Below are 26,861 nucleotides of genomic sequence, written 5' to 3'. Positions count from 1 at the left end.
TTTATAAGCTCATTGTGGCCGAGCACTAGTTTGCCTGAAACCCCGACCTCATTTATACGCCGAAAACACCTTTTTGGTGTTTGACAGGTGTCCCAAATAATATGGTGCCAACCCCAGGGCTCGCGGACACCATGACGTCAGCGTGGGAGCAGTGAACTAAAACAATCAACCTCACTCCTTCTCCTTCTCCTCCAGCTCCCCGACCGCCCGACAGCACCGCCTCATCTGCGGCGTCCACAAACCCCGGCCTCAGCTGACAGACGCCAGCCAGGAGCTGCACTGTTGTTGTTGTGCGTTTTTCCTCCGTCACACATTGTATAGCGCAAACGGTGCCGCCGCTCGTTTACGGCAGAGACAGCGCAGAAGCAGCAGCCTTGTGTAGCTAAGTGTAATAATACCATCTGTCCGACGACAGGAAAGGGGAAAAGCATGTCTGCGCAGCCCGGTGAGGAGTGGTTCGGTGATGACTATGAGAGAAACGGCCTGTTCGGGAACACATCGACCCGCTTCGGCGAGCTGCGTGAAGAATTTAAGCCGAGAGGCGACGCGTTGGGCGACCTGGATCAACAATTTCATCCTTTCCAGGACGACGCGAAAAGGCCTCCCGTTGCTATGGAAACTGCATCTACAGGTAAAGCCCGCACTTATTGCTGATATTTAACGATTTACAGTCACTCGAGCCACGTTTTTTTTTTTTTTTTTTTTTTTTAAATATTAGAAACGTAACAGGTCGGTGCTGCGGTGTAAATAAATGCAGCGTAAGAGACGCAGCCGGGAGCGTTTGTCAGAGATTTAGCGTTACGACAGACGGCTTGTCTGTAAGCCCCAGTTAAAACTTCCGAGCTCAAAAACAAAAACAAAGGAAGCAACTTCAGTGATGCTGTAAACATGTTTCCAAACTATGAAACATCATATATGACCCGGTGTTTTTTTCTGCTCAGGAGCACCAGCTGAAGAATCTGCAGGGATGCAGGCATTAACAAATCGCCTGTTGAACTCTGAATGGCCTGTTTACTGTCATAACTACTGCATCATCTCCCAGATGTGGGCTTAGGTCTGCTTCTCTAATAAAATACTTGCTTTTTGATAAGGTGAGGCTACAGATTACAGGCCTAAGGCCCCCTGGCTTGGATAGAAAACACCTTAATTCTTAAGCAAAATACTTAATTAGTCCAGAAATTAAATATATAATATAGATAAACAAACATTAAGTAACCTTATTTTTTTAATGCCAAAATAATAATAATAACTAAGTGATTTTGGAAAGGTTTTGGAACCTTGGGGAGTTTTAAATATTGTTAACACGTTAAATATACTCTTTTAAAAGAAAAGGGAGAGAGATTACACGACAGAGTCCTGCATCCCTGTGTGCGCCTTCCCAGACCATGTCAGTGATGTTGTTCCATTGCTGGATACTGGGCTTTCTGTGTTTTTTTTTTGTGGGAAGATAACGCAGACCTCAGTTCTGAGTCCATCATTCTCCTCAGCACTGCTCATCTTGTGCTATTTTTAATCTTGAACAGGGCTCACTATTCGCTTGCCGAGCAAAACTAGAGCCCTGCACTTTTCACTGAAAATCCACTGAAAAATTCATGAGTTTGTGCTTTAAAAAAAAAAGAGCTGCCCAGTTTCCCCTCCTTGCTCCTCAGGTCTTTCACATTTTGCTTGCTGCTGGTCCAAAGCAGGAAAGAAAACATGTAGCTTTTGTAAATCCCTTAAGTACAACAGCATAGCTGAATGCTTAATTTGGACTTTAATCCCTTGATGCACAGAACTGTTCATGAATGTATTCAAAGCATTTGCAAATTTGAAATAAAACACAGAAAAAGCTCTTGGAACATTTAAAACAGACTGTGTGACATTACCAACTGCTTTGTCTAGAAATAGTTAGCAGAGCATTTGGTCTACTTTTTTGAATGTTGTTCCAGACAGGCTCAAACATGTGTAGGTGCACACAGACAAACACGCGCGCACTTTGTTTTGGTTCCGAAAAGAGGAAAGAATAGCTTTGTGTTATTCCCGCGACTCCCACTGAGCCATATCCGTACCAGTGAAGTAATCCGCTCTGTCACTTATGTTCTTGGTGGGAACAGTGCAGATCTCATCACATCTGGCAGGGCAGAGAGGACATTTCCCTCTTATGTAGTCATGTTACAGTCCGTTCTGATCTTTGTCAAAAACATTCACTCTAATTCTTCACTCGCACTTTTCTTCTCTGCATTTCTGATGAAGAAAGGAGTATTTTTAGATTGGGATTATTACTGTTTCGTCCTGAGCACAGGAAAGAAGTTTGGCCTTTGAACATAATGAACTGGGAAACCGGATCCTTCTCTGGGTAATCGATCCATGCCTGTCCTAAATCATGTTCACAACTCTGATGTACCCACAGACCCCAATAATGCTGACTTCAACTATATTAAATCACCACAGGGCAGAACCTTATCCTCAGATTGGATAACCTCTTTGATCTTTAAAAGTTTCCCATCCTATGAAAGTTTCAAGAGGCACGATAGAAAGCGAGAGGCAGGAGGAGCTCTGACTGGGCCCGATGTGCTGCGAGAACACCACCATCGTGTTTAGTTTGTCTTTAGCAGATGGTGTTTCAAGCCTGTTCTCTGCCAGTGAAGAAAAAACTAAGTATAAACAGTGACGCTGCATTTCCTTATTTACAACTCCTCCTGGTGCATCATTTTATCACAACCTGACAAAGTGCATCAGTCATAAGAAGCTTTCTGCTCCAATCCAGTGGCTGATAGGTGGATTAGAGTCGAGTCTTCCTCTGTCGAGCGCAGATCAGTGACAAGGATGAGACAGCATATGTCTGGCTGGGACTTTTCCATATCTTTGAGAGAGAAAAAGCACTTAGTGGACTGCATAAGGCAGCACAGTACATTTATGCCTTTAGCTGTAAGAGCTGTTCCCAAAGGAAGGGGGCAAGCAAGCAGTACAAGGTCTTTTCAGAGCAGATGATAAAGATGCAAGATAAAATAAGGCGGAAAAAGAAGGGGGCTTAATGGTTAGAGAGGCAAGGCTGTGATGACAGGGCCGGTATTTCAAAAGGCCAGACTGATGGCGGAAAAAGTGAAATACAATAAACTGCACTTTCCTTAAGGGTAACTTTAATTTGGTATCGTCCCCTGAAAAAAGGCACTCGGGGTCAGCTGTGTGTGTTTCTGCTGTTGCATATCTTAGTAATAGTTCCTCTGTTCACCTTTTCTTTATCAGTCTCGATACTTGGTGGTCTGATAACTTGGTGGATGCAGTGCTGGAGACCTGAGCAAGTGCAGTGATGAGTTTGAGGTTGTTTGCATAACCAGTTCTTCGCTCTGTTAGCCATGCTCCCCCTACAGTGACTGCTGACTACTCCACTCTGTGTGTAGGAGGAATGGCATACATGGGAATGTTTGTTTAGCATTACTGCATTTCCATGCCTCGTAACACCAAAGCCCTGTCCACACATCCAGTCATTCGCTTATTGTGCTTCGCTTTATAGGTGACAGTTGGTCACTAGTGGATATTTAAGGCTCTGGATGCACACATACGCTCACACTGAATGAGTGAATGAATGATCCTTATGGTTGCCCTCTTCTCAGCACAGTAACTGTCTGACTGCTTGTGTGTGATACGTTTAGGAGACATCTGTAAATTGTAGCTTTAAAGAATTAACCTGAGTTACAGTCCCTCCGAGTGGGCACTGGTTTTGATGATGTGTAACCTGCCGAGTTTACAGTCTCATTCAGCTTTGTTCATCTCCTGGGCCAAAAGATAGAAGGACAGATAATAGTGTGGTAGACCAAGCTCCAAAAGTTCCTCTGCAGGGGACCATATGAAAGCATTAGTGCACTCATTATATCAATAAGTTATCATTTCTAATGCCTTTTGATCCCATGTGTCTACCCGGAAAACGATTAAAAGCCAACATGTGAAACATAATGCCATGTATCTGATCTTACCAGCTCTCTAGCGCTGAGCAGAGGGCCCTGAGTAATCCCTGAGCATAGTGCTAAAGTGCTCTCGGGATTAGAATTACTATCAACAAAGGCACTTACAAATAGCATTGACCATCAGGTTTTTTCTGTGGGTGTGTAAATGATAGTAGCCTTTCTTTGCTCTGCTTCTAACCTGCATCCACACTCTTCAAAAGTGAATTGCCGTTTCAAAGTCACTAAATTGACGGCTTTGACTTGAAGAGAACGCTGTGCAGACACTCGGTCTAGATCCTCCCACATTCTCTCTATTCATCCATAAAGCTCCATGCAAGCAAGAAAGATAGAATCAATACACTGGTACTGTGCAACAGCTTCAGTCTAAATGGGGAGAGATTTTATTTAAACTGCCTCTAAATGGATTCATTTTTGACAGAAGCTGCTGGAACAATAACAATTGTCCTGGTGGCCTTTAGTGATTTATTTATTTTTTTAAAGAGAGGTAGATTCACCAAACGGTTCTTACAGTAATTGTATGTCCTTGTTGTTTTGGATCAATGCAGCAGAGCACTTGAATCCATCTGCCCAGCTGCTCTCCTATCGACCTCAGCTCTCAGTATAGGCTGTCTTTGTGCTCTTCTTTTTCTTCTTCTCCTTTACCATCATTAAAACGTGGTACTTAGCGACTGGTATTCATGTGCTTGTATAGCTAAGGATATTGTTAAAAATACATTATGAGATTAAATGCAACCATTTAAGTTCATGATGTATGACTTAAATGCTTTAAAACCAAAGCTTTTCAAGCTAGAGACCATTAAAACCTTAGCCCGGCCTTCATTACCCTGTTCACAGAGGGGGTAACGGTATTGTTTTTGGTATGTTTGTCTGTTTGTTTGTTAACAATGACATTTAGCATGTTTGGAGTGTATAGTTAGTGTGTTGTTTAGTCATGGACATGGCAGATACTAGCCAAGAAGCCACTGAAGGCAGACTCAAATGTAACTGCTGTCTCCAGGTGTACAACAGGAGGAGTGATATACTTGAAAGTGTCAGGCCTGCGATGCTCCCCTCTAACTGAACATCATCTGGATCCCATCCAGATTCTGGATTTGCAGGCTACTTGAATTTAACATGGGAAACTCCATTTAACCAATATTTTTGGCCATATCTCAGCTGACACATCATCCTCATTTGCTGCAGTAAGAAATATCACTATTGTCCATGGAGATGTAACATTTGATCGGGATATGATCCGGATACGAACATGTATGATACAACTTTTGACCTTCAATCAATCCGATCACTCAATCCCCCCGTTACCGCCCATCCCACAAACCACATATTTTCTCATTATAAGAGATAAAGCTTTTACAAAAAATGAAAATGACCATAAAATGAAATTTATTTGACTTCAGCTTTTTAAACCTTGGAAAATTATGGGCATGGACAATGGGACCTATGTGTTTTCGCGGTGAGTCAAGAACTCGGTGAGAGTGACATGTTAGTGAGATGGACAACGTTCAAACCAGCTGAAACATTTGCTGGCAGCGGGGTTTGTTGTGCCTGGCACCACTCGTCAATATAGGAATGTAATATTATCCCAGCTTCCAGAAAATCACAGTGAACCATTCAGTAATCCAAGTCAATGAAAAAAGCACACTTTCTTCAAAAAAAGTCAGCAGTTAGATAAAGGAATTTACCAGCATATTTTAAAATGCCATTTTTTCAAAATAAATACCTCCAGTCGCTTATTAAAAGTCATTGGGATGCTTAAATTCAGTGCGATTTTCAAAGTTAAAGCCCAAAGTTAGTTACATAAGTTTAGGATGCTTTAAAGTGCAACCATTTCAAATTAAAAGCCTTTTAAATATTTTCTTTAGCAGCAAGTAACAGACAATGTCTGGCAGTATATTCTGTGTGGAGAAAAAAAATACTATTCATACTTAACTATTTCTGCATTTGTTTGAATTTCTACATCAAAAAGTAAATTTAACTTTAAATTTAACACTCCGGTTATGTTCAAGTGTGAAGCAGAAAAATGCAAAAGTAGCATAACACAAAGTAGTGTAATGTAAGTTATTATAGTTGATAATGAGCACATTTTTACTCATGTACCATGTTAGACATATTATTGAATGCTATGTGTAATACATGTCCACTGGTAACACATTTACAAAACCAAAAAAGGGAACCAGAGGAAAAAAAACAAGTGAATAATCTGTACTTTGACCAAATGAAATGATTTGCAATGTCTACACACAGCACAGGCTTTGTGCATAATTCATGTTTAGCAAATAAGTTGTAATTTTTTTTGTGTCTTCCCAGTAAATGAAGGACATTTTATAGAAAGTTAAAGCCCCAAACATGCAGACGGCTTTGAAAGAAGAGCATAGTAATAGAGTTCTTTCCACAAGGTCATATTGTGAAAGAGAACACCTGAAAAGTAACACCACTGCTGAGCGGGTCATGGGTGGAGTAATGGAATTGTAACAGAGCTGTGGAGTCAGAGATACTTAAAGAAGAAGCTGAACCCATGGACATTGAGATGCTGGGTCTCGCTGCCTTCAGTTTTGTATTTAATAACTACAGAGCATGCTCTGTTGGGTTGGGATGTGGTAACTGATATTGCCACTGAAGAATACCCCTTTTGTTTGGCTTGAGAAGCTCTTGGGTTACTTTTGCAGTATGCTTTGGGTCATTATCCATTTGCACTGTGAAGAGCTGTCTGATCGGTTGTCTGATGGCTGAATCTGAGCAGAGAGTATACCCCTATACATCTGTGTAGATTCTCAGTCATCCAGGTCATAGTAGTCTCTGGAGCTTGAAAAAGGCGACTGGACTTCTTTTTGTTTCTTGAAGACGTTTCACCTCTCATCCGAAAGGCTTCTTCTACCCCTATACACTTCACAACTCATCCTGCTACTTTTGTCAATAGTCACATCATCAATAAACATTATCATCAATAAACAACTGTACCATGACAGGTGGTATGCTTTGGATCGTGAGCTGTTTCGTTCCTTCTCCATACTTTGCTCTTTCCATCATTCTGGTACAAGTTCATCTTGGTTTGTTTCAGAACTGTGCAGGCTCATTTAGATGTTTTCCAGCAATTCAGCCTGATGGTGGCCTCTTCACTTGCATCCACATTGCTTTAGACCTCATATTGAAAGTTCCACTGATACCAAACGGAAGTTCAACACTTAAAATTAACTTCAGATATTTGATCTGCTTAATTTATCATGGAATAATGACATAAGACATCTCACCTGGCCATGAAACTGCTTGTCAGTCATTTGTCCAATTATTTTTGAGCTTCTGAAAATGGGGGGCTATATTTTTTATAAAAATGGTTATATGTAATCTGTATGTAATCCAATAGTTTTGTTAAACCCCTTCAATTAAAGCAGAAAATCTGCACTTCAATCACATCTTGATTTTTTTTAAAATTTCAAATCCACTGCAGTGGTGTACAGAGGTAAAATTCACAAAAAAATGTGTCATCTTCCAAACACTTATGGACCTAAGTGTATAACTGGAACTATTGATGGCGCATGCTCGGACAGCACAGACAGACAAACTGCTCCTGAATGTCAGTCCAGCTCTAGTGATTATGGAATCAGCAGCTTGTCTTTTGACTCTGCATTGAACTGCAAGAAGTGAGACAGCATGATGTTCGAGGATACCATCTTTTTGTATCACCTCAGTTTCAAAGTTCCTTTTCTATGCTTTTTCATTTTTATTGCACACTGAATAACTGCTATGTAGGCTGCTTAGTAAACCTTTTTTTCCCCCAGTGCTAATATATTCATTTCGCAACTCCAAATCCCTTTGATATCTGTGCTCACATTTGTCTGTTGCCTGATAATTAGGAGCCCATGCCTTGGTGTAGCACATATTGCCAGTCTGCATTAGTTTCAGAGCTGCACTGGCTGCAGAGAGGCAACAAAGGGACTGTCCATTCACAGCGCTGCCCCATCCTTTCAGTGACATGATTATGTTGTGTGAGCTGAGAATTCCTCTGTTGTCATTTCCAATCCCGTCTGACTGCAGTAAAGCATTCGTTTCAGCCATGTGGGTTTTTTCCATTGTCTGGGTGCTATATCAGATCAGCAGATTCAAAATGCCCTCAATCTCCACCAAGTTTGTCAAGTGGCTGCTCAGAGCAGCTGCCCTTATGGCGGTTAAAGACATAAACTGAGCCTCATGATTGTTGAACATGCCTTATGCAACTGCTGCTTTGTTTCCTGTATTGCTACGTAAAAAGGTTTGATAAAGGGGGGAGGGGGGGTTGCCTACGGTCAACAGGAGCATGAGCAGTTCACAGCTCCAGCGATCACCTCTCTTCACAGTTTTTAGCGGCTTTGAGTGCTTCCCACTGCACGGTATTTGTGCAGTGAATCAGTTAGTGTTTTATGATGCTGTTGCCAGTGGGACGAGTGATGGGACCTATACCATGGTAGTGGACTAAGAGGATTATACATTGCTTCACTTTAGCAGTACATCAAGGGCATTTGTGTCACTGAGCTGAATATGGCTCAACAGCACTCTATTTCACATAATGTTTAGATCTACAGACACTTCACGTCGATCTACAAGATATTTCAGCCTGTTTGATACAAAATAACCTGACGCTTAATAACGTCTCGACCTGCTTTGCTTCTTTTTCTTGTGACATCACGTATCCCCTTGTATCTCAGGATGGGTGTGTAGTGTTTATGTCACTGTACTGCGGTATGATGTATTGTTAATGACTGAGGAAGGATAAGACAGCAGAAGGGAAGTGTGGCTGGGCTTTTCAGAGGAAGCAAAGGGAGGGACAGAACGTCCTGACCTGTTGGGTCTTCTGTCAGTCAGTTCGCATCCTCCAGAGCTAACCCGAAGGCTGCTATTTAAAATCTTCCCCCCACATCCAGCCCAGCAGCTGGATCCAGCCTATTTATAGCTCCACTGCTGCCCTGGGAGAAGCAGGGCTGGAGAGCAGGGGGAGGAAATGAGTTTGTGGAAGCATAAACTCTGACTTGTACACAGCACAGAAAATATCTTAACATTATGTCACATAGTTTGTGTTTGCGTGTAGCTACTATGATTACTGATGTTCATTTTACACGTTAGTTGGTGGAGTTGCATAAGTGGGACTGGTATAGGATGACCAGATCCCAACAAACTAAATGTGGGACAAAGAGTAGGTGTGTGTGGGACAATGTGGAACACAATACTAAAAAAACTGAAACTTAAGAAATATACAAACTATGCAGGTCACAGGTTTGGTTAGAGATGCATCTGTAGACCCACATCCCTTTCAGCCACATTTACTCTTGTAAACTAGAGGCAATACAGGAGGATGGGATAAAAAATGCAGTACAATCCCACATGAAGTGGGACCTGTGGTCAGCCTAGACTGGAAGCTGGAAATAAACTTCAGAAATAGAAATACTTGACTTTTGTTTCTGATGTTTAATGTTCTAACATTTCTTCCTGTTTTAAAATGTATATATAAGTATTTATAAATTATTTCCTTGCAGCACATTCAAATTATTCAGTGGAATGTGTGATATTTTACAGCAGATCACACACAGTGTCACACCAACACAACACAACTATAAATTGTTAGCTTGCACATACAGTAAATTGTTCATATTATTGTAACAAAGGTAATGTAGGGTACAGTGCAGGAACTTTCATTAAGAAGCTGCAACAATCGCTGAGGATTATGTGTCATAACTGGGTGTTTATTAAAATCTTTAGTAAAACCATATGAAAAAAGAGGAAAGCATGAACCTATCATGGTTGTGGGAAGCCAACAACCCACTGCTGGGGCACCAGGAGTATCCTATCAGCGAGCAAAGTACACTAGAATACAAACTAAAACACCACATTAATAAAGCATGCATATACAAATTTATAAAGTGAGTGAACTCTCAGTACAGTTCTGGATGACTTGAGGGAACAACCTGCCAAACAATAGAAACAGAGAGAACAGGACAACCAGAAACTACGCACAAAACTTTAAAATGACTGAAAACAGGAGGCTAAAATAATCCTAATAGAAACAGAAGTTGCCCGTAAACAGAGAGTATGGTTAATTTAAGAACATACCTCTGTATTGCTACCACTTATTCATATTTTCATGGATGTCTTAATACACACTACAGCGGCTGCAAACAACTGATGAATATCCACGATTTAGCTTACCACAGAAGTGGATGAATCAGCTCAGTCCACATGGGAACACACACAGCACAGTCCAGGAAGACGCCAGGGAGCAGCCCTCACACCTGCCAGCAATCACCTGTTTACCACTTTGTGTTGCCTCATGTGAGGCTGACTATTCTCCTGCCTGGTCCTCACTGCTCCCGTGTTACATCATTAGCATGTGGGTATATGCTCATTTTGATGACACTTCTTTGTGGACATGGAGAATTGGTGATTACAGAGTAGAAATGTGATTACAGACACCCCTTTGCTTGCATGATTTAGAACAGACCTTGGCTCTGACACTATGGTTTTTTTGGGGGCTCGAACAATCCCCCTTTGTCCCTCATCGGGTACAAGTACGCTCTGTTACCGCATCCCTCCTGATCTACACAGACACCCAGTCTGACTGTGCTGCTTTCACAGCCCCTCTCTTTGGCAGCAGCTCCAGTTGAAGCACAGCCTTGTTTAACTGGATGTTTTCATTAATCAAACTGTTCAGGCACAGGCTGGTTTGATTCAGTGTGACACTTATCTGTCACCTAAGTTTCACGCCTCTCTCTCTCTCTTGCTTTCTCTGTCTGCTGTTTTTGTAGATGATCCCATGTCTGGCCTGTTCAGGAAGCCTATGAATGATGATGGTGACGTGTACACTTCCCTGCTTTCCAATCAGAGCTTCACAACAGGCCAGGAAGCCTCCTACCTGTCTGATGACCTGAAGCCCTCCAGCCACTCTTCAGGTTCTTCTACCCTGGATCACTTCTCAAGTGACACCTACAGCTTCAGCTCCAAGATGACTTCCAGCCAGGCCAGTGATACACCGAAATCTCTGCTGGGCTCAGATAAGACAGAATCCTACAACTACATGGATATCAGCCACGGGGACGAGCGCCACGACCAGCAACAGGGGGTTCTACATGGCCTGCTGGACAAAAGCTCAGCGGGTCATGACTTACTGGGCAGCTACATAGATAAGAACCCCGGAGGAGATGAGGATGATGAGGAAAATCTGGGTCCAGCACTGGGCTCCCATTCTTTCCCCTACGTTGAGGAGCCATCTGATGAGGAGCTGGGAGACTACCGTTCCTACCGAAACCTGGGTGACACGCCACAGTCGGCCAGCCCAGTGAAGATCACTTTGACCGAGTCCCAGCCAACAGCTACTAAGACTGAGCCGCCACCACACTCGGTCAATGCTTCTGAGCGTGAAAGCGTCCTTAGTGTGGGATTACAGGGGGTCCCTACGGTCACACTGTCAGAGCCGGAGGATGACAGCCCAGCTTCCACTCCCAATGCTTCACCAACAAGTAGGAAAAGCACAAACTCACACACAAACACCTTTCAGTTGTTCAGATATAGGAATGGATGATACAGACAAAAGTCTGTAGTTTGGCATCATTTCATTTTATAGAACAGCATTTGTGTGTGTGTGTGTACACACACACACATACATGAAGTTGTTTTTTTTATTAGAATCACAAATTGCTTATGGATAAAGTAACCAGGTGAAAAGTCCTAAAAACTATACAGCATGAACTATAAAGTTCAGTCCACAGACATACTAAAGAGGATAACATATTTTATCATGAGCTATACTGTCATACATCAGTGCGTGTCGTTAAACTGAAACAATGTAGCTTCAGTTAAGGTTTTCACTGTGGTTGGGGTGTGCAACTTTAAATAATAAGATAAAATGCTAACCATTTAGCGCTTTGTAAATGTGCATTTCATTTGCTGAAGGAAGAGAGTTGTATTTATTCTTTCAAAAGTTATGTAATCTAGCTTTAAGTAATGTGTGCACATGCTTTGTGTCCAGATTTGCAAGGAAGAGGCTCATGCCCTCTTTTCTCTGCATTTCTTTGTGAACAGAAAAAGATTTCCCCTCCCATGACATGTTCAAGTCTGATGCAGTGAAGCCTGCAGTTTCCAAAAGCAGCCCAGGCACAAAGGCCGGTGGCAGGGAGCATGATGGCAGCAGCGCAGAGTCTGGAGACTCAGAGATTGAGCTGGTGTCTGAGGAGCTTCCTAAGGCCAGTAGCAACCTATTTGCCCAGTCGCCTAAAAGCAAGGGCACATTCAGCCAGCCTAACAACCCCTTTGACAGTCCCCTAGTTGCCAAGGGTGGTTTGGGCCTTGCTGGCAGTCACGCTCCACCCACAGCCTACAGCATACTGAGGGAAGAGAGGGAGGCAGAGCTTGACAGTGATCTCTTCATTGAGTCCGCGTCCGAAGAAAGCCCAAAGAGAGAGCAAGGCTTCAGTGGGCCCAAACAGGGAGTCAGCCCTCCCTCCCCCCTGATTCCCAGCGCCGTCCCTCCCCGCAGTACCACTGAGGTGGCACCCGTCGAGCCCCTGGTTTCAGAAAAGATCAAGAACCCAGTGAAAACAGACGAAGATCGCCCCAGCAAGCCTAAGCCCCCAACTGCAGCCGTGCCTCCTGAGGTGCGATCAGAAAAGCCCCACCAGGAAGACATGCACAAAATCACCAGTGAGGGCAAAGGAGACCTGGGAAAGCCTGCTGTACCAACTTTCCTGGAGGGCTTTAATAAACAAAAAGGTGAGTTCTAAAACTGTTGTTAGAAAGACTCATGTCTACTTGGGTTTACACACAAATATAAGGGTTTTTACTGTCTCTTTGTGGGAGCCTAAGGATTTCATGTAACGTATCTGTGACCTTTTATTTGTTGCAGTACTCTTATCCTGGCTTATAGGCCACTGTTAGTAGTACTGGCTTTGCAGAAATAATAATGCCCAAGTGAAAGAGCAATAAAAAGTTTGTGGATATGACTGAAAGTTTACGCTGATGCATTATGAGGGTTGTTTATCTCATGGAAGACACCTTGTGCACAGCGTGCTTTGGTGATGATTTGTTGACAAGGCCAGGAAATAAGTGCTCAGTGTTTGTCTCTGTACCAGGAGTGGGTGGGAAGGCTTGTCTTTGACTATCCCCACATCTGGTTCCCCCTGGTGGTATATAGAAGGAAAAGCAGAGTAAGGATATGTTGCTTCAAATTTATGCATGGCTACTGGAAGTCATCAGCTTCACTTTCAAACCCGTAAGCAGTACTCTCTTGACTCCAATGGTGCAACTGATAAAAATTACAAATGTCCAGGTGGAGGTGGACGCCTTTCAGCATCTTGACACCATCTGGCTTCTTACGTCACTCTGCAGCCCCCTGAGATTAGATAAATCAGAAATGCCAATCCCAGTCAGCAGTTAATGCTGGATACCCTGCACATTTTGATCTCTGCATGGCTATTTTCTATTGGCTGTTTTCTCTGTCAGTGTAAACAGTGGGTTTACATAATCCTGTGAAGTCAAAACTGGGGCACACTCTTACTTAAGAGCTTTGAAGGAATCCTCTTGAATTCCCCACATTTGTAGAACAAATAAAATCACCTCTGAATTTAATTTAATTTAATTTTTTTTTTTTTTTTTTTTTTTGCAGTGGCTAATAGAAGAGCCATAGAAGAGCAGTGGCTTTTCTATGGCTTCTTAGTGAAACATGGGAAACAAGGTTAAATCAGGTGAATAGTTGCATGTTTAAAATGTGAACTGACACATTTAATACCAGCTGAACACATTTGTCTTGCTTTGTTTACTCCGTCTGTAAGAAGATTCTGGAAATGCTAAGAAAAAAAAAACAGGTCAGCTTTTCCCCCCTCTGACGCTAGAGGGCACAACACACCTTTATCATGACAGCTCTGTTGAAGAGGAGTAGATTTTGTTTTCATCAGTCAGTGCGCTTGCACCAGTTGCCATAGCAACAGTGATGGGGGACCAGGTTAGCTTTTTCATTTCCTCTTGGTTGGTACTGGTAGGAAGGAGAAGGTGTGAGGTGTGGCTGGGGGGGGGGGCAGGAATCAGCTTTGAAAGGACTGTAAAATGGCATTTGCACATTGTTTTCTGTTCAGCACTGACACCACAGTGACTGTGCTCTTTCCATTGCACTTGTACGCATCCCACTTTGCTTTTTCAGTCACATTTTGCAGCTCCATTTGCATAACAAATGTATTCTGGGGAGGAAACCATAAAGCACAAACACATCCTGAAGGCACCAAGCAAGGAGCATTGTGCTGTACTGCACAGTGTCTTTTGTAATGAATTATTAAGAACAAGTAACTTTGCTTCATTTGCCAGTGAGTCATAGTGGAAAAGGCTATTTCAATCCCTGACTACAATCATAAATTGTGGTACATGCAATTAAAGAATAACAACTCTGGATGGTTACCATATTTTTTTTTTCCTTTGCAGCCATTTTCAGCACTCGTAAAATATGCTGTTGCATCCTGTCTGGTGTGCATGACATCAGACTATAAAATTCCTTTTTTTATTAGCTTGCACAACATGTGGTACGTGCCATATTTAATGCACATATTGCAAATGACTCCAAATAAATATGTTGCTACACTGGAGCTACGACAGAAGAAAAAGCTGTTTCCTTAACGCCACGTGACTGTGCATCCACCTAACCCTTCCATTGCTTTTACCCCCACTATTACAAATCAAAAGCTCTGTTAGGACTTTTATTGTGAAAGGAAAGAAGCTTCGATTGTCACCACCCACCCTCATACCCCTCTAGGCTCTTATTCAGTGCATGGATGATTTGCTGCAGCAGAAGCTGTGGTGTGGTGTTTACAATTTGCCCCCCTCCACTCCTCCTTCCACACAGACATAGACATACGCAATTTCCCTGCTCCTTCTGTTTCTAGCCAGCGCTGCTCCACAAGCATCAGTCTTTGTGCTCCGTGTGCCGGCAGTACCTTGGAAACCTTTCCTCCCTCCCTCCCCACCTCCCCCTCTGTCATCTCAGCCTCTCTCTCGCATCCTTTTCGACCATTCATGCCTTTCTGGGATGAGTGAGTGAGTCGGTGCGACTGAAGAGCGAGACAAAGAAGAAAACGGAGACCAGAAAGAGAAAGAGAGAGAGAGAGAACAGGGACAGAACTGATCACCAGCATGCAGGCAGCTGCAGACGTGACCAAGAAGGAATGCTCCTGGAGCAGTTGGAAAGGCCAGGGTACTGACGTGTTTACTGTGATTTGCTCATTTATTGTCTGTGCATTGTGACTGTGAGGGGTACATGGTTATTTCTGCATGTAGGTTAAAAATTCATGTCATCCCTGCATGTGTGGTTTGCATGTTATATATTAGCTGTAAGCATATGGGATTCAAACTGTGCTGTTTGCTGTTCCACCTTTTTCATGGACACGCCCTTATGACGGATCATTTCTGCTTCATGTCTGTGCATCTGACCAAAAAAAAAAAAAAAAAAACAAAGGGAGGGGGGAGGGGGAGTGGGTGGGTGAGAGACGCTGCTTGGTGTTTTGGAAAATAAGTGTATAGTCACCAGCATGCTGGGAGCCATCTGTTTTGAGTGCATGTTAATATGGATGCTAGTGTCATGGACCAAGGCGTGTTGCTGTAATCACCCTCCCCGCTTTGCAACTGTGCAAGGGAGCTGGTTTATTATGGCGGATGCTCTGTTTTTGTGTAACGAGGCAGTCACAGCATCCGAATGGCACTGACAGACTGTCTCCATGGTAACCAGGGCGCACCCATTCCGATTACATCAGCCCTTTCTCCCTGGCCGCCATGGCACCTTGCAGAGACTGGGCCGGAGAAGAGCATCCTCCAGCTGTCTGTGTCCACAGCATGGAGGGCTCGCACAGGGGGGGCAGAGAGAGAAAATGGCGTCTTTTCCTCCACGGTGTTTGTGGTTACTTATATGTCATCTTTTTAGGTTTGGCTAAGTGGTGGTAAAAACGGCAGACTGGTCTGCTCAGTGTATCGCAACACTAACTGATTCGGGATGACAAAACATCCCATTTGTCATTGATCTGCTGAGTCATTACATTTAATTTAATCTACGTAGAAGCCTCAGGCTGTGTAACATTATAGCCTGATGTGAGCGACTGACAGCATAAAGAACGTATCAAATTAAGTCACCGCAGTCAGCACAACAAAGGATGAAACTGAGCTGATTTATGGTCTGCTTTTGAATGCCTGTACATCATCTTGATCCTGTAGGCATTTTTGTTTAGTCATTCTCATTGGCATGCACAATACTTATTCACTGCCACCAAACTACTCAGGGATGATCAAACTATGATGCAAGCTTGTCCAGAAGTGAGTCATAGATAGATGATGTAATCAGAATAATTCAAACTGACAGGTACCAGTAAGACACAAAACAGCTAATAGGTTTTTCTAATATATGCTACTGCTAAAAATTCATTCTCTCCACTGTGTACACTTAGTATTTGCTGACCTCTGGGGAATTTGTGACTTGTGTCTTTATCAATCGGATAGTGTTATACTTGTAAGAATATGACAGAGCATGTCAGAAAACATGCAATATAGCTAAAGGACAGTTTTTTTTTTTTAAATTAAAAATCACTAGTCACAGCTCTATAGCCAACTGCCAAGACTTTTTTAGTTTTTCAAATATAATAATCCTGGTTTATCTTACACTGGGCCTTGGTGCAGCCCCTCAGTTCACTTTTCAAGCCAGCCTTCTTGTGATTGGCTGCCCCTCACAGTTAGGAGGTTTAGACAGCAGGTGGGTGCAACTCATGTGCTCACAGCCAGACAAAAAACTCAAACAGTGTTTGGAGCAATCTGATGTCTGAGCTGTTGGTTCAAACCACAATGTTTGATATGAACATCCACCATTCTGACTGCATATATATGGCAGAAAATAAGTAAAGGAATGATAGATCCACTTTGCAAAGGCTTTATTTTGCTAGTTATGTGGCAAAAGTTTAACTATCTGACTTTCAGATAGTTTGGATTGTAATCATTTCAGTGATAGAGCCATAAGCTCTCATTGAGTGATTGCTAAGATTTCTCTATATACATTACTAAATATACCATTATAATCTGATCATATATTTAAGAATGATAATGATTGTAATGACAATGATGAGGTATCATCCCCAAGTCCAGGTCGCAGTCACCACAATCCAAATCTCTCCCGACTCTCAGCTGTGAAAGGTGGTTGGAACTGAAGTCTTATTGCATGTTTTCTCAGTCTGGCTGATGGCGTGTTTCAGGCCACTAGGATGTCTTCAGTGATTTAATGAGGTCAGGCTAAACTAGTTCCACTACAGAAAAGGGGGGATGGGAAATCAAATTATTAGCAGTACTGTTAACCATTTGCTCTGTTTTGTTTTGTTTTTTTAAGGCCGTGTGTTGAATATCAGAGCAAAGAATCACATCATCAAACGGGGCGTGTCAGGCAGCACTTGTGTTTCCTGTCTACTCTGATTCAACATCCTGCCATCATCATTGTACTTGGGAATTATATCCTGTTGTGAAAGCTAACAGGATTTCCTTTATATGAATATCAGACTACACTGTTAAGCAGGCTTTTGGTGAATGGGCTGCACTTGCTTAGCACCTTTTTAACCCTTGTGGTTCTCCAAACCACTTAAAGTTCCTTGTTCCCCCATTCACAAAAGCACACTTAAAGCAACACAAGCTTCAGGGTCTCAGGAGACACTTTGTCTCTTAATCAGTGAATTTCGACTCTAATTTTGCTTGTAATGTGATACTTAACTGTCAGTTTATAAAATCTATAAGCCTTTTACACACTCATTTCTCTTATCCATATACTAACACAGCATTGTCCACCCACAAGTCTATTTTAACCTGCTATTGTCCCTTTGTGTTCCACAATAAAGGGAGTGGCTGTTCATGTGTCAGGGTGCAGAGACACATTATGTGCCGATGAGTCCCCAGATTCAGAGAAAATGAATCTCCCTCTGTTCCCAAAGGAACGCTCTTTCCCCTCCCTTCCTCTTCAGCCCCTCCCTTCTTGTCTCTCTCCATCTCTCACTGAACGGCGGAGAGAAAATGGAGCATGGTAACTATGGTAACTGCATCAGGCAGGTGCTCAGCGGCTCCGTGCCACCAAAGCATTTTAATGGAGCAGTCTGGACTGTTTATTAGTTGTCATAAGTCATATAATGCAGTTTTAAGCTGAAAAAGAAAGCTTTGGGGGTTTTTTTCATTCTGATGAACTGACTTATTTTAGTGGCTGGTTGACGCTCTTTGTCTCACATCAGAGAGTGTGTGCTTAAAGTCTCAGCATAAAAGCGCTCAGACAGAGAGCGAGTGTGTGTGTGTGTGTGTGTGTGCGCTGGATTGCAATGTGGTTCTTTGGCAACCGCACCCCATACATCCCCCCTCCATCCTTCAGCCCCCACTCCTGCACAGGCAAATGCTGATTTGCTGGTGTGGCTGTAGCCCCTCCCCTCCCGTGCAGGGGGGGGACTCCCCCCTTCAGCGCTCTCCTTTTGTCCGTGGAAAAAGCAACTGCCTCTTTCCCTGTTCAGCCATGGGAGCCGCAGGTCAGTACATGCTTCTGCTGCAGCTAAAGCTTTTCAGTCTGCGTGCCATCTGTGCGGCGCATCGCAGAGCTCAGTCGCTGTTGCCTTGTCAACACCTGTCACCCGAGCAGAGATGTCTGTTGTTGATGTGTCTGTGCTGCTGTCTGTGCTACCTGTGCCTGCCCTGTGTGTGTGTGTGTGTGTGTGTGTGTGTGTGTGTGTGTGTGTGTGTGTGTGTGTGTGTGTGTGTGTGTGTGTGTGAACGTGAGCATCTCTATTCAAATCAGCTGCCACATGGAGAGCTGTGCCAGCAACAATGGCTCGTATGGGGAGTTGTACATGTGCAGCAGCTGTGACAATGAATGAGTCTCTGATTTCATAGTGGTGGTGCTTGGGATAGGGCTTGATAGTGTTTTTTTTTTTTTAAATCCAATTTTAGTTGCTAAGACAAGACATGGTGTTTCACAGTGTGGGAAGAGTTAGTGTGTGAGGGAGCGGAGACTCACTCAGTCACAATGGTTGTTCTTTCACCATCCAGGTTTAGCCTCCCTCTTTGGCATCTACAGATGCCTTTTAGTGGAGAGTAAAGATGGCCGTCATCACTATGCTGCTCACAGCTCCACAGCTAAAATTAGAGCAGGCAGGCGGACAGCATAGAGGAAGACACCCGAGAGACCTCTGCAGCGATCCTCTGTTCTTCACAGGGACAAAACCTTACATTAAACAGTTGTCCATACATGCCATCAAGGATTTAATGGTGTATGTACTATAGTCATTCTGTTTGGCTTGCAGTGGCTGTGGTGGTGTTGGAGTTGGGGGGGCAGCTGGTTCAGCAGAGGTGAAACAAGCAGCCGACAGTTCTCATGGAAACAAGCCCATGTTTCCAGCCGACACAGCCGACTGCCAGAGGAGGACCACGTCGGCTGCTGGAGCTGTAATGGTACACTGGGCTAATCCTCGGTTATCACTTCTCTTTGCTAGTGGCTTTAAATTACAGGCCCCACCACCCAAAGAAGACTAGAATAGGGAAACCAGTGCAGCAAGACATATGACAGCCTGTGGATATGTGTATATCCCAAGTGTTTCTTGTGAGGAAAGGTGGTTCACAGGAATCCTTGCGTTTCACTGCATTGATGAGATACTGATGCATCATCATCCTTCATCATGATCCAGAGCTGCTGGTCTGGCCAGGTCACACTGAGCCAATATCTGTGAACTGCTGATAGTGCTTCTATTTCTGCTGCTGCTGCTTTCAGGAAACTGTAGGTCAATCATTAATTCTGTGCTCTGAGCAGGCAGTACAGGTGTACCTTCAGTGTACCCAGTGCCTGTTTGCATGTATGTTTGTATATGTATGAGACCTGACCAGATGCTCCTGATTATAAGCACACCTCACATATAACAATGCAGCTCTCCGGCCTGGAGTGTCGCAACACACTTGCTCGACTAGTCAGTGTTGGATATTACCTTTTGAAAGGTCGCTCTATATATAGTGGTAAAGAAACTTAACAGGCACATCATCACTGGGACACCTTCACACTGCGTAACCTAATGAAAAGCTGGGTTAGGAAGCTGGGTTAAAACAAGATCACGTGACAGCTCTCTGAGGACCCTGGGTTGTGAACAGCTTCCAGTAATTTGACCCAAATGTGTGGTGCGTAGACCACAGCAGCCTAATCCAGTCTGAAAAATGTACAACCGTGGATACACAGGTCTACCTCATACAGAGTAAGAGCTCAGGTGATGCAGGTTATGGCTCTTAACAGTTTGTCTTTGTTCTGTCCTCCCCCCCTCAGCGATTGATCTGCTCTACTGGAGGAATGTGAAGCAGTCAGGGGCCGTGTTTAGCAGCGTGCTTCTGCTCCTCTTCTCCCTGACCCAGTTCAGTGTGGTCAGTGTTGGGGCTTACTTAGCCCTGGCAGCCCTCTCGGCCACCATCAGCTTCAGGATCTACAAGTCTGTGCTGCAGGCTGTGCAGAAGACAGATGAGGGGCATCCTTTCAAGTGAGTGAAAACAGTCCACGAATAAGACCAGATTAAAAAGTCAGTGATGTTCACATAACTGTTAGTTGTGGACATGTATCACTTCTGTTATCGTATCTGTTATTAGAGGCTACCTGGAGATGGAAATCGCTCTGTCTCAGGACCAGATTAGTAAATATGCTGACAAAATCCTGCTCTACACCAACACCTGTATGAAGGAGCTCCGCAGGCTGTTCCTCGTACAAGATCTGGTTGACTCTCTGAAGGTTTGCCTCACATTTAAAACAAATCAGTGTTTGCCTTTTAACCCTGCTGAGAAGCGAAGTCCCTCGGCTCAAACCTCAACTACACTTTGTTTCAGTTTGCTGTTCTGATGTGGCTGCTGACCTACGTGGGCGCTCTCTTCAACGGCCTGACACTGCTCATCCTAGGTGAGGTCATCCTGACTTAAAACATCTGACTCAACTGTTCATCTGCGCCAAACTTTCAGGGTCTGCTGTTGACTCATATACACTCTAATAATCATCAGAATACAGAGGCTTATTAGATCATATTTGGAATTAACCGGGATTATGACATGTCCATCACCATGAGAGACAGCCAAGTACATTTATTGGAGGCTTTTACAGCTCTGCTTCACAGTCTATGTTTACTTTTCCAGCTTACCTTAGATAAGGGAAGTGGTTGGGGTGTGCTGGACTTCCTGTCGAAACAAACGTATTCCTGTTTGAATATATTTCCACTTCAGTTCAGAATACTTTAACCATTACTCTTTCTGTGCTTCTGCAGCTGTGGTCTCCATGTTCACCTTGCCTGTGGTCTATGAGAAACATCAGGTAGGAATGCACAAGAATTAAAGTCAGCCAAGGTTTGGAAAAATATTGCCTAGCTTCTAAAAAGTCCCATTTCTTTTTGTCTTCAGGCACAGATTGATCAGTACGTGGGACTAATACGGACCCATGTCAACTCTGTGGTGGGGAAGTGAGTGGCTGCCATTCAGTTATTTTATTCCAAGATCAGTTTAGCCTCAAAGAGAAAAAACAAGTTGCTGCTGACCAGTTTTCATGTTTGTCTACTGCAAACAGCTGAAGGAACAGTACCTGCTGTTTCCAGTGATCAGTCACACTTCTCCAAAGTTGCTCAGTGGTCAATAGATAAGAGTGCAGGTGCACTGAGCAGCTTCCAGATATTTCCAGACTCAGTGGTTCTCAAACTGTGGGTTGCAAGCAACTAGGGGGAAAATATGGGTTTGCTGATGCTATTGCACTAACCTTCATTTAACTAAAATCATCACCTTGGTCTCTGATGCTATTGTTAGAGATAAAAAGATAAATATTGTAGTGTGTGGGGTGCTACAAAAAGTATGAAAACTACTGGTTGTGAATGCCTGGCAAATTCATCTATTTGCCAGCCAGTTTAGAAGTAATGAAAAGCCACAAATGTTAAGATTGTGCTCAGGGTGTTTCTTTAAAAGATCTCTAACTACTTCCAACTGATACCTAAACTGCACACTTTCTGGATAGTTTGCCAGTTTTAGTAAAACTTGTCAGTTCCATTGACTGCCATAAAAAGACAACACACACACAGTGATGCCCACTTTAAAAAAAAAAAAAAAAAAGACTTAAGCACAAATAAATCTAGAGTAAACATCCCGTTGGAAACATGGTATTAACGTCTTGTTTTCCCTGTCCAGGATCCAGGCAAAGATCCCTGGGGCCAAGAGGAAGGAGGAGTAGACCCGTCTGTCTCACCGAGAAGCTGACAGTCCAGCTCAGAGTCAGGCCCACCGTTAAAGAGCCTGGTCGTCATCTGTGGGGCGTAGTGCTATGTCATCTTGGTGTTCTCTAAAAGCATCCACTGGAGAAGCCTTCACCTTGTCTATAGCAGTCTAATCACTAACACACACAGTCACACGTACGCACATAATCCTGTTTCTAGGTAGACAAGTTCACAACTTGAAGACAAAAAAAGAAACTGACTTTTTTTGTGTTGCTTATTATAAAGTGCATGAAGTCGAGCCTTGGGTAAATAATATTTGATATCTTTTGTGCAGTTTTTAAAGTCACGCTACATTTTTTTGCTTTGCAGTGCTTACCACAAACTGTACGGTTTGGCACAAAAGGCTAAAACGCCCACAGACGTGCTCTGCTGCCAGTGTTGAATACTGCTTCATGTTTCTGAGTTAGCAGATGGGGCTTCTCTCAGTATATGTCAATATATATAAATATCCAAAATGATTTCCTTTTGGTGTTTCCAAGCACAAAATAATTTAACAATATGCGTCTTAGATGTGGTAATTGTAGGGTTTTTGCTTTTGTATAACCATAAGGAACAATACCCACGCTCATGTTTTAGGTACTACTGTACAACTATGAAGACAAGGAGTATCTGGTGATATTTAGCTTGTTTGAATAACTGTCCAACTTTGTACTATGTTCAACTATACTCTGTAGTTCTTTAGACCCTGGACTCTTTAACTATTTGCACTCACAGTATGTATTTAATTACAAGAATAAGAAAAATAAATGTACCTTGGTGTAAAACATTTCCTCAGCCACTTTACTGCTGAACTGACATTCAGAAGATGAAGATGAGGTTCTCTATGACAACAGCTAAGTTTAAGGTGCTAACACTTTGAATGAGAGACTTGGAATGAAGAGCTATAAATATAAGCCAATACATTCTGGCACCAACACACCTCTCATAGTAGGAGATAAGTGTGTGTGTGTGTGTGTGTGTGTGTGTGTGTGTGTGCTGACAAATTTAACTTGACTCTTGAGTCACAATCAGTCAGAAGATTGACACGCCTCATCTGTTGCAGACAGCTATTTTTAATGACCCACTGCAGAAAACACAACAGGGCACAGAGGCTGAATATTATCAATGAACTGCAGCAGCCACTGAGTTAAACAGGAAGCTTCTCTAGTGACAGTAAACAAGGAAAGGATGGAGGATGTTCCTGTTAAGATGAAAGTTATACCCCCATTTTGAACTTAAAAAAAACTTCTCTGAACAATAATTAAATTGAAAGTAAACTGCTTACAAAGCGACATCTAAACCAGTTCCATGTAAATACTTATGGAATAATTTTAGCTGTTGAGTAGAGTTACAGGATGTAGCTGGTACAGAGCACGTCTGGCATTTCCACCTCCAGGCTCCACAATGTCCATCCTCAGGGAAGGATCCACCTGCAATTTAAATACACATTTTAAAATAGAAATAACTACAATGTGCCTAAAAACACAGAAGATAAAATGAAGGGATGAAGGAGCACTGATCTGCGCAATACCTGGTTCCATTTTCCCAGGTTTTCAAAGAACTGGGGAGCAACAGCTTCCCTTGGCGGAGACTTTGTGAACAGTCTGCACAATAAAAACACACAATAATTACTTGACTTGAAAATTCTGCATTTTTACTGAGTTGTAGAACATTTTGGTGCCCACAAAGACATTCTGGCTTTCGCTCAAAGAAAGATCTTCAGTATTTTTGATAAGCACACTTTCGTAAATTAAAGCTTATATTAGCTTTAATTTACTTAAGTGTGTTTATCAAGTGGTCAAAAATATCAGGAAAATGCACAGATGTCTTTTAAGTAAGGTATCACAGACAACATCTTAATGTTGTGTGGCCCAAAGATGCGTAGTCACCCCTCAAAGGCCCCATCCTCAGCCAGGAACAACCCCAGTATGTGTATATGTCAGACCTGATGAGGCGGTCCCGACAGTCCTCCTGCAGGTGGCTGATCTTGTCACGCCTCAGATGCAGAGTACCATTAGGGCCTTCGCACAAGAGGCCGTTTATAGCCACTCGCAGGGCATTTATCTGAAAACACAGAATCAATCAAGAGCCACATCGTATAAATCTCTGCCAGTATCAGAAAGTAAAGCCACAAATTGCATAAAACATGGATGTAGCCAACATGACATCACGCAGTGGTTTGGGACTCTATTTTGTAGCCTCAACGTCAGTACTTTGGCTATTGACATGCTGGTTTTCTGGAACCAGAAATGACCATATCTGGATGAAAAGGTGCAAACACAGTGGAGAGGGTCCACTTCAATGACACCACGCCCTAACCTGAGTATCTGAAAAGAATTCACCCACAGAGCTGTTATGAAGGGCAAACTATCCATAGTGGCTAAAACAACTGTTGGGTGCGAGAAGCTAGGCATTTTAACGTGAGTGTACAGTGGGTACGCTAAGTATTCAGACCCCTTTAAATTTTTCACTCTTTGTTTCATTGCAGCCATTTGCTAAAATCAAGAAAGTTCATTTTATTTCTCATTAATGTACACTCAGCATCCCATCTTAACAGAAAAAAAAACCAAATCAAACAAACAAAAAAACAAAACCGAAATGTAGAAATGTTTGCAAATTTATTAAAAAAGAAAAACTGAAATATCACATGGTCATAAGTATTCAGACCCTGGTGCAGTGTATCCTCTGCTAAAGGAGGTGATAAAGGAAGCACTGAAGCACCTTTCCTTAGTATTTGGAGAATTCAAACAGCTCTCATTATGGCTGTCATGCAGCTACTTCTGGATCACTTCTTGAAACTATTTGAACATACATAATGATTTCTATCCAGGATGATTTGAGTGCCATTTCTGATGTCACAAGTCCTACCTACATGGTTACTACAGTCAGACGCTACAACGTCAGTCTCCCTGAGGTGAACTTTACCTCGGTGATGTCATCAACATCAAACTTGACGTCGAAGGCCAGTTCAAGGTCATGCTCGGGTAGGATGGCTTCCTGTTTCTGACTGTTGAAGCCTAAGCCACAGAGTGCCCCAGTGTAGCAGGTTCTCTCTTCATTAGTGCTAAAAACAAAAAAAGTTAAGAAAATATGAACATGAATTTCTGTACATATATGCACAGCAGTAATGCATGTCATACTAACCGCAACTCCATGATGGGAGTGAAGAGCATCATTATAAGTGCAGGTAGTCCAGGGATGTCTGGCATGATGGAGGTGTTTCTCAGCAGAATGTGTGTACCTGCAACAAAACGATAACCTTAAAAGCTGTACCCTGGCAGCTGTACACTGCCAAGATTAAACCAATGCCCTCAAAATCAGGCCTGGAAAAAGTAGTCCATGCATTTGATTTCTCTTGGCTAGATTACTGCAATTCCCTTCTATCTGGTATAAATAAAAAGTCATTCTCTCACCTTTAACTAGCTCAACATGCAAGGTTGCTAACTTACTGGTTTTACTCTTACTGGTTTCAGCACATGGCATCACATTATCAAATTCCAGATTTTCTCCATTGCCTTCCAGTATCTTTTAAAATTTCACAGATGACTGCTAAAGCAGGTCGGGGTCTGGCCATAAACAGAAATGTTGAACTTTTGAGCCACATTACAGCCTCAGATCCTCCTGGCTGCTGACGTTGAAATCTAAAGGTGATAGTTATTTTAAAACCAGGGCTCCTTGGCGTTAGAACCTGCCCTTTACATCCAGCTTTCTGTTGGAATTGAATATTCTGCCTTTGCCCATCTATCCAAGCAATCTCTTTTTAAAATGTGCTATAAAAAATATTATGATTAAAATTACATTTAGACCTTCTTTATGCAACCCTCCTATCTGTAAAGGCTTGGGAGCAGCACTAGAAGGACACTAGCTTGTGACCCCCCCTCACCCTGGGTGTGTGTCTGTGAAGCTGTCAGTTTATATATATTTTTTTTTATTTGGTACCTGTGGAGTTGACTGCCACAGTCTCAGCCACCAGCATCCTCTGATGTTTGTAGTGAGGGCTTTCATTCAAAGCCAAGGAGTTGACGCTGTACTTCTCTATATGCACAGTCCTGCAGGAGGATACACTGACCATCAGCCAATGAAGAGGGTAGGTTGTTATAGGTAAATTTTTTCTAAGTCTCTGTAGTGCTTACTTGTAGAGCATGCTGCTGCTCAAGCTGTGGAACTTTATCATATTAGGACTGGTTGGTCCGTGCAGATGAACCTGTAGCGTGAGAAGGAAACAGCAATCAGACATCACATGACACATTCGCTGATTACTGTGATGCAGAGCAGCATCGTCACTGTTCTGGCTGTCAGACTGAATGGGTGTGCCTCTGAATGAAAGCAAACACAGAACTGAGCCACTGAAATGGCTCCCTCTTCTGGACAAACTGACAGTGACAAACAATACAAAGGCAACGGCATCCATCATACATGCAACGCCAAAGTACCAGGCATTTAAAAGCTAATGTTCCTCAAAACCCACCATTATCTTCTCTGACATTATCTCTGCATTTCCACTTCACTTGCAACCTGAATGCTTTAACTCTCTGTACCTCATAGCAGCTGCAGCTCCAGCCACCTTGCGTTTCCCCGTAACGGTCAGGCGTGATTCTACGTACAAAACATTTTTGTACACACCATATTTTAATAACATTAACCCTTAGCAATAAATCAGGAATAAAAA

At 42.9% G+C, this 26,861-nt stretch overlaps 2 protein-coding genes across 9 annotated transcripts in view; one reads left to right on the top strand and one right to left on the bottom strand.

The window, feature by feature from the left end:
• The first annotated feature begins 145 nt into the window (after positions 1 to 145).
• Positions 146 to 22,979, top strand: rtn1a (reticulon 1a). 5 transcript variants are annotated; one of them, XM_030718731.1, is made up of 10 exons: positions 146 to 290; positions 416 to 631; positions 10,715 to 11,425; positions 11,988 to 12,674; positions 20,248 to 20,455; positions 20,562 to 20,700; positions 20,796 to 20,865; positions 21,224 to 21,270; positions 21,357 to 21,415; positions 22,128 to 22,979. In XM_030718731.1, the coding sequence occupies exons 2-10, from the start codon at positions 430 to 432 to the stop codon at positions 22,168 to 22,170; spliced, it is 2,166 nt and encodes a 721-aa protein (XP_030574591.1). In that variant the 5' UTR covers positions 146 to 290; positions 416 to 429; the 3' UTR covers positions 22,171 to 22,979. The 5 variants fall into 5 exon arrangements, with proteins under 5 accessions (XP_030574591.1, XP_030574590.1, XP_030574592.1 ...); XM_030718730.1 differs by having other exon boundaries at positions 169 to 631; XM_030718732.1 differs by lacking the exon at positions 11,988 to 12,674 and having other exon boundaries at positions 171 to 631.
• A 268-nt stretch (positions 22,980 to 23,247) lies between these two features.
• Positions 23,248 to 26,861, bottom strand: part of tdrd9 (tudor domain containing 9) — a 28,900-nt gene continuing 25,286 nt past the window's right edge. For all 4 annotated transcript variants that reach the window (XM_030718726.1, XM_030718727.1, XM_030718728.1 and 1 more), the window contains 7 exons: positions 26,326 to 26,396; positions 26,132 to 26,241; positions 25,337 to 25,433; positions 25,118 to 25,256; positions 24,138 to 24,256; positions 23,724 to 23,796; positions 23,248 to 23,622 (listed from right to left, as the gene is read on the bottom strand). In XM_030718726.1, the coding sequence (XP_030574586.1) occupies positions 23,524 to 23,622; positions 23,724 to 23,796; positions 24,138 to 24,256; positions 25,118 to 25,256; positions 25,337 to 25,433; positions 26,132 to 26,241; positions 26,326 to 26,396 (708 nt within the window). In that variant the 3' untranslated portion in view covers positions 23,248 to 23,523. The remainder of the gene's footprint in view (positions 23,623 to 23,723; positions 23,797 to 24,137; positions 24,257 to 25,117; positions 25,257 to 25,336; positions 25,434 to 26,131; positions 26,242 to 26,325; positions 26,397 to 26,861) is intronic.

The sequence above is a fragment of the Archocentrus centrarchus genome, chromosome 22 (assembly GCF_007364275.1).
Source record: "Archocentrus centrarchus isolate MPI-CPG fArcCen1 chromosome 22, fArcCen1, whole genome shotgun sequence".
NCBI lineage: Eukaryota > Metazoa > Chordata > Actinopteri > Cichliformes > Cichlidae > Archocentrus > Archocentrus centrarchus.
This window is presented reverse-complemented; position numbering and strand designations above follow the sequence as displayed.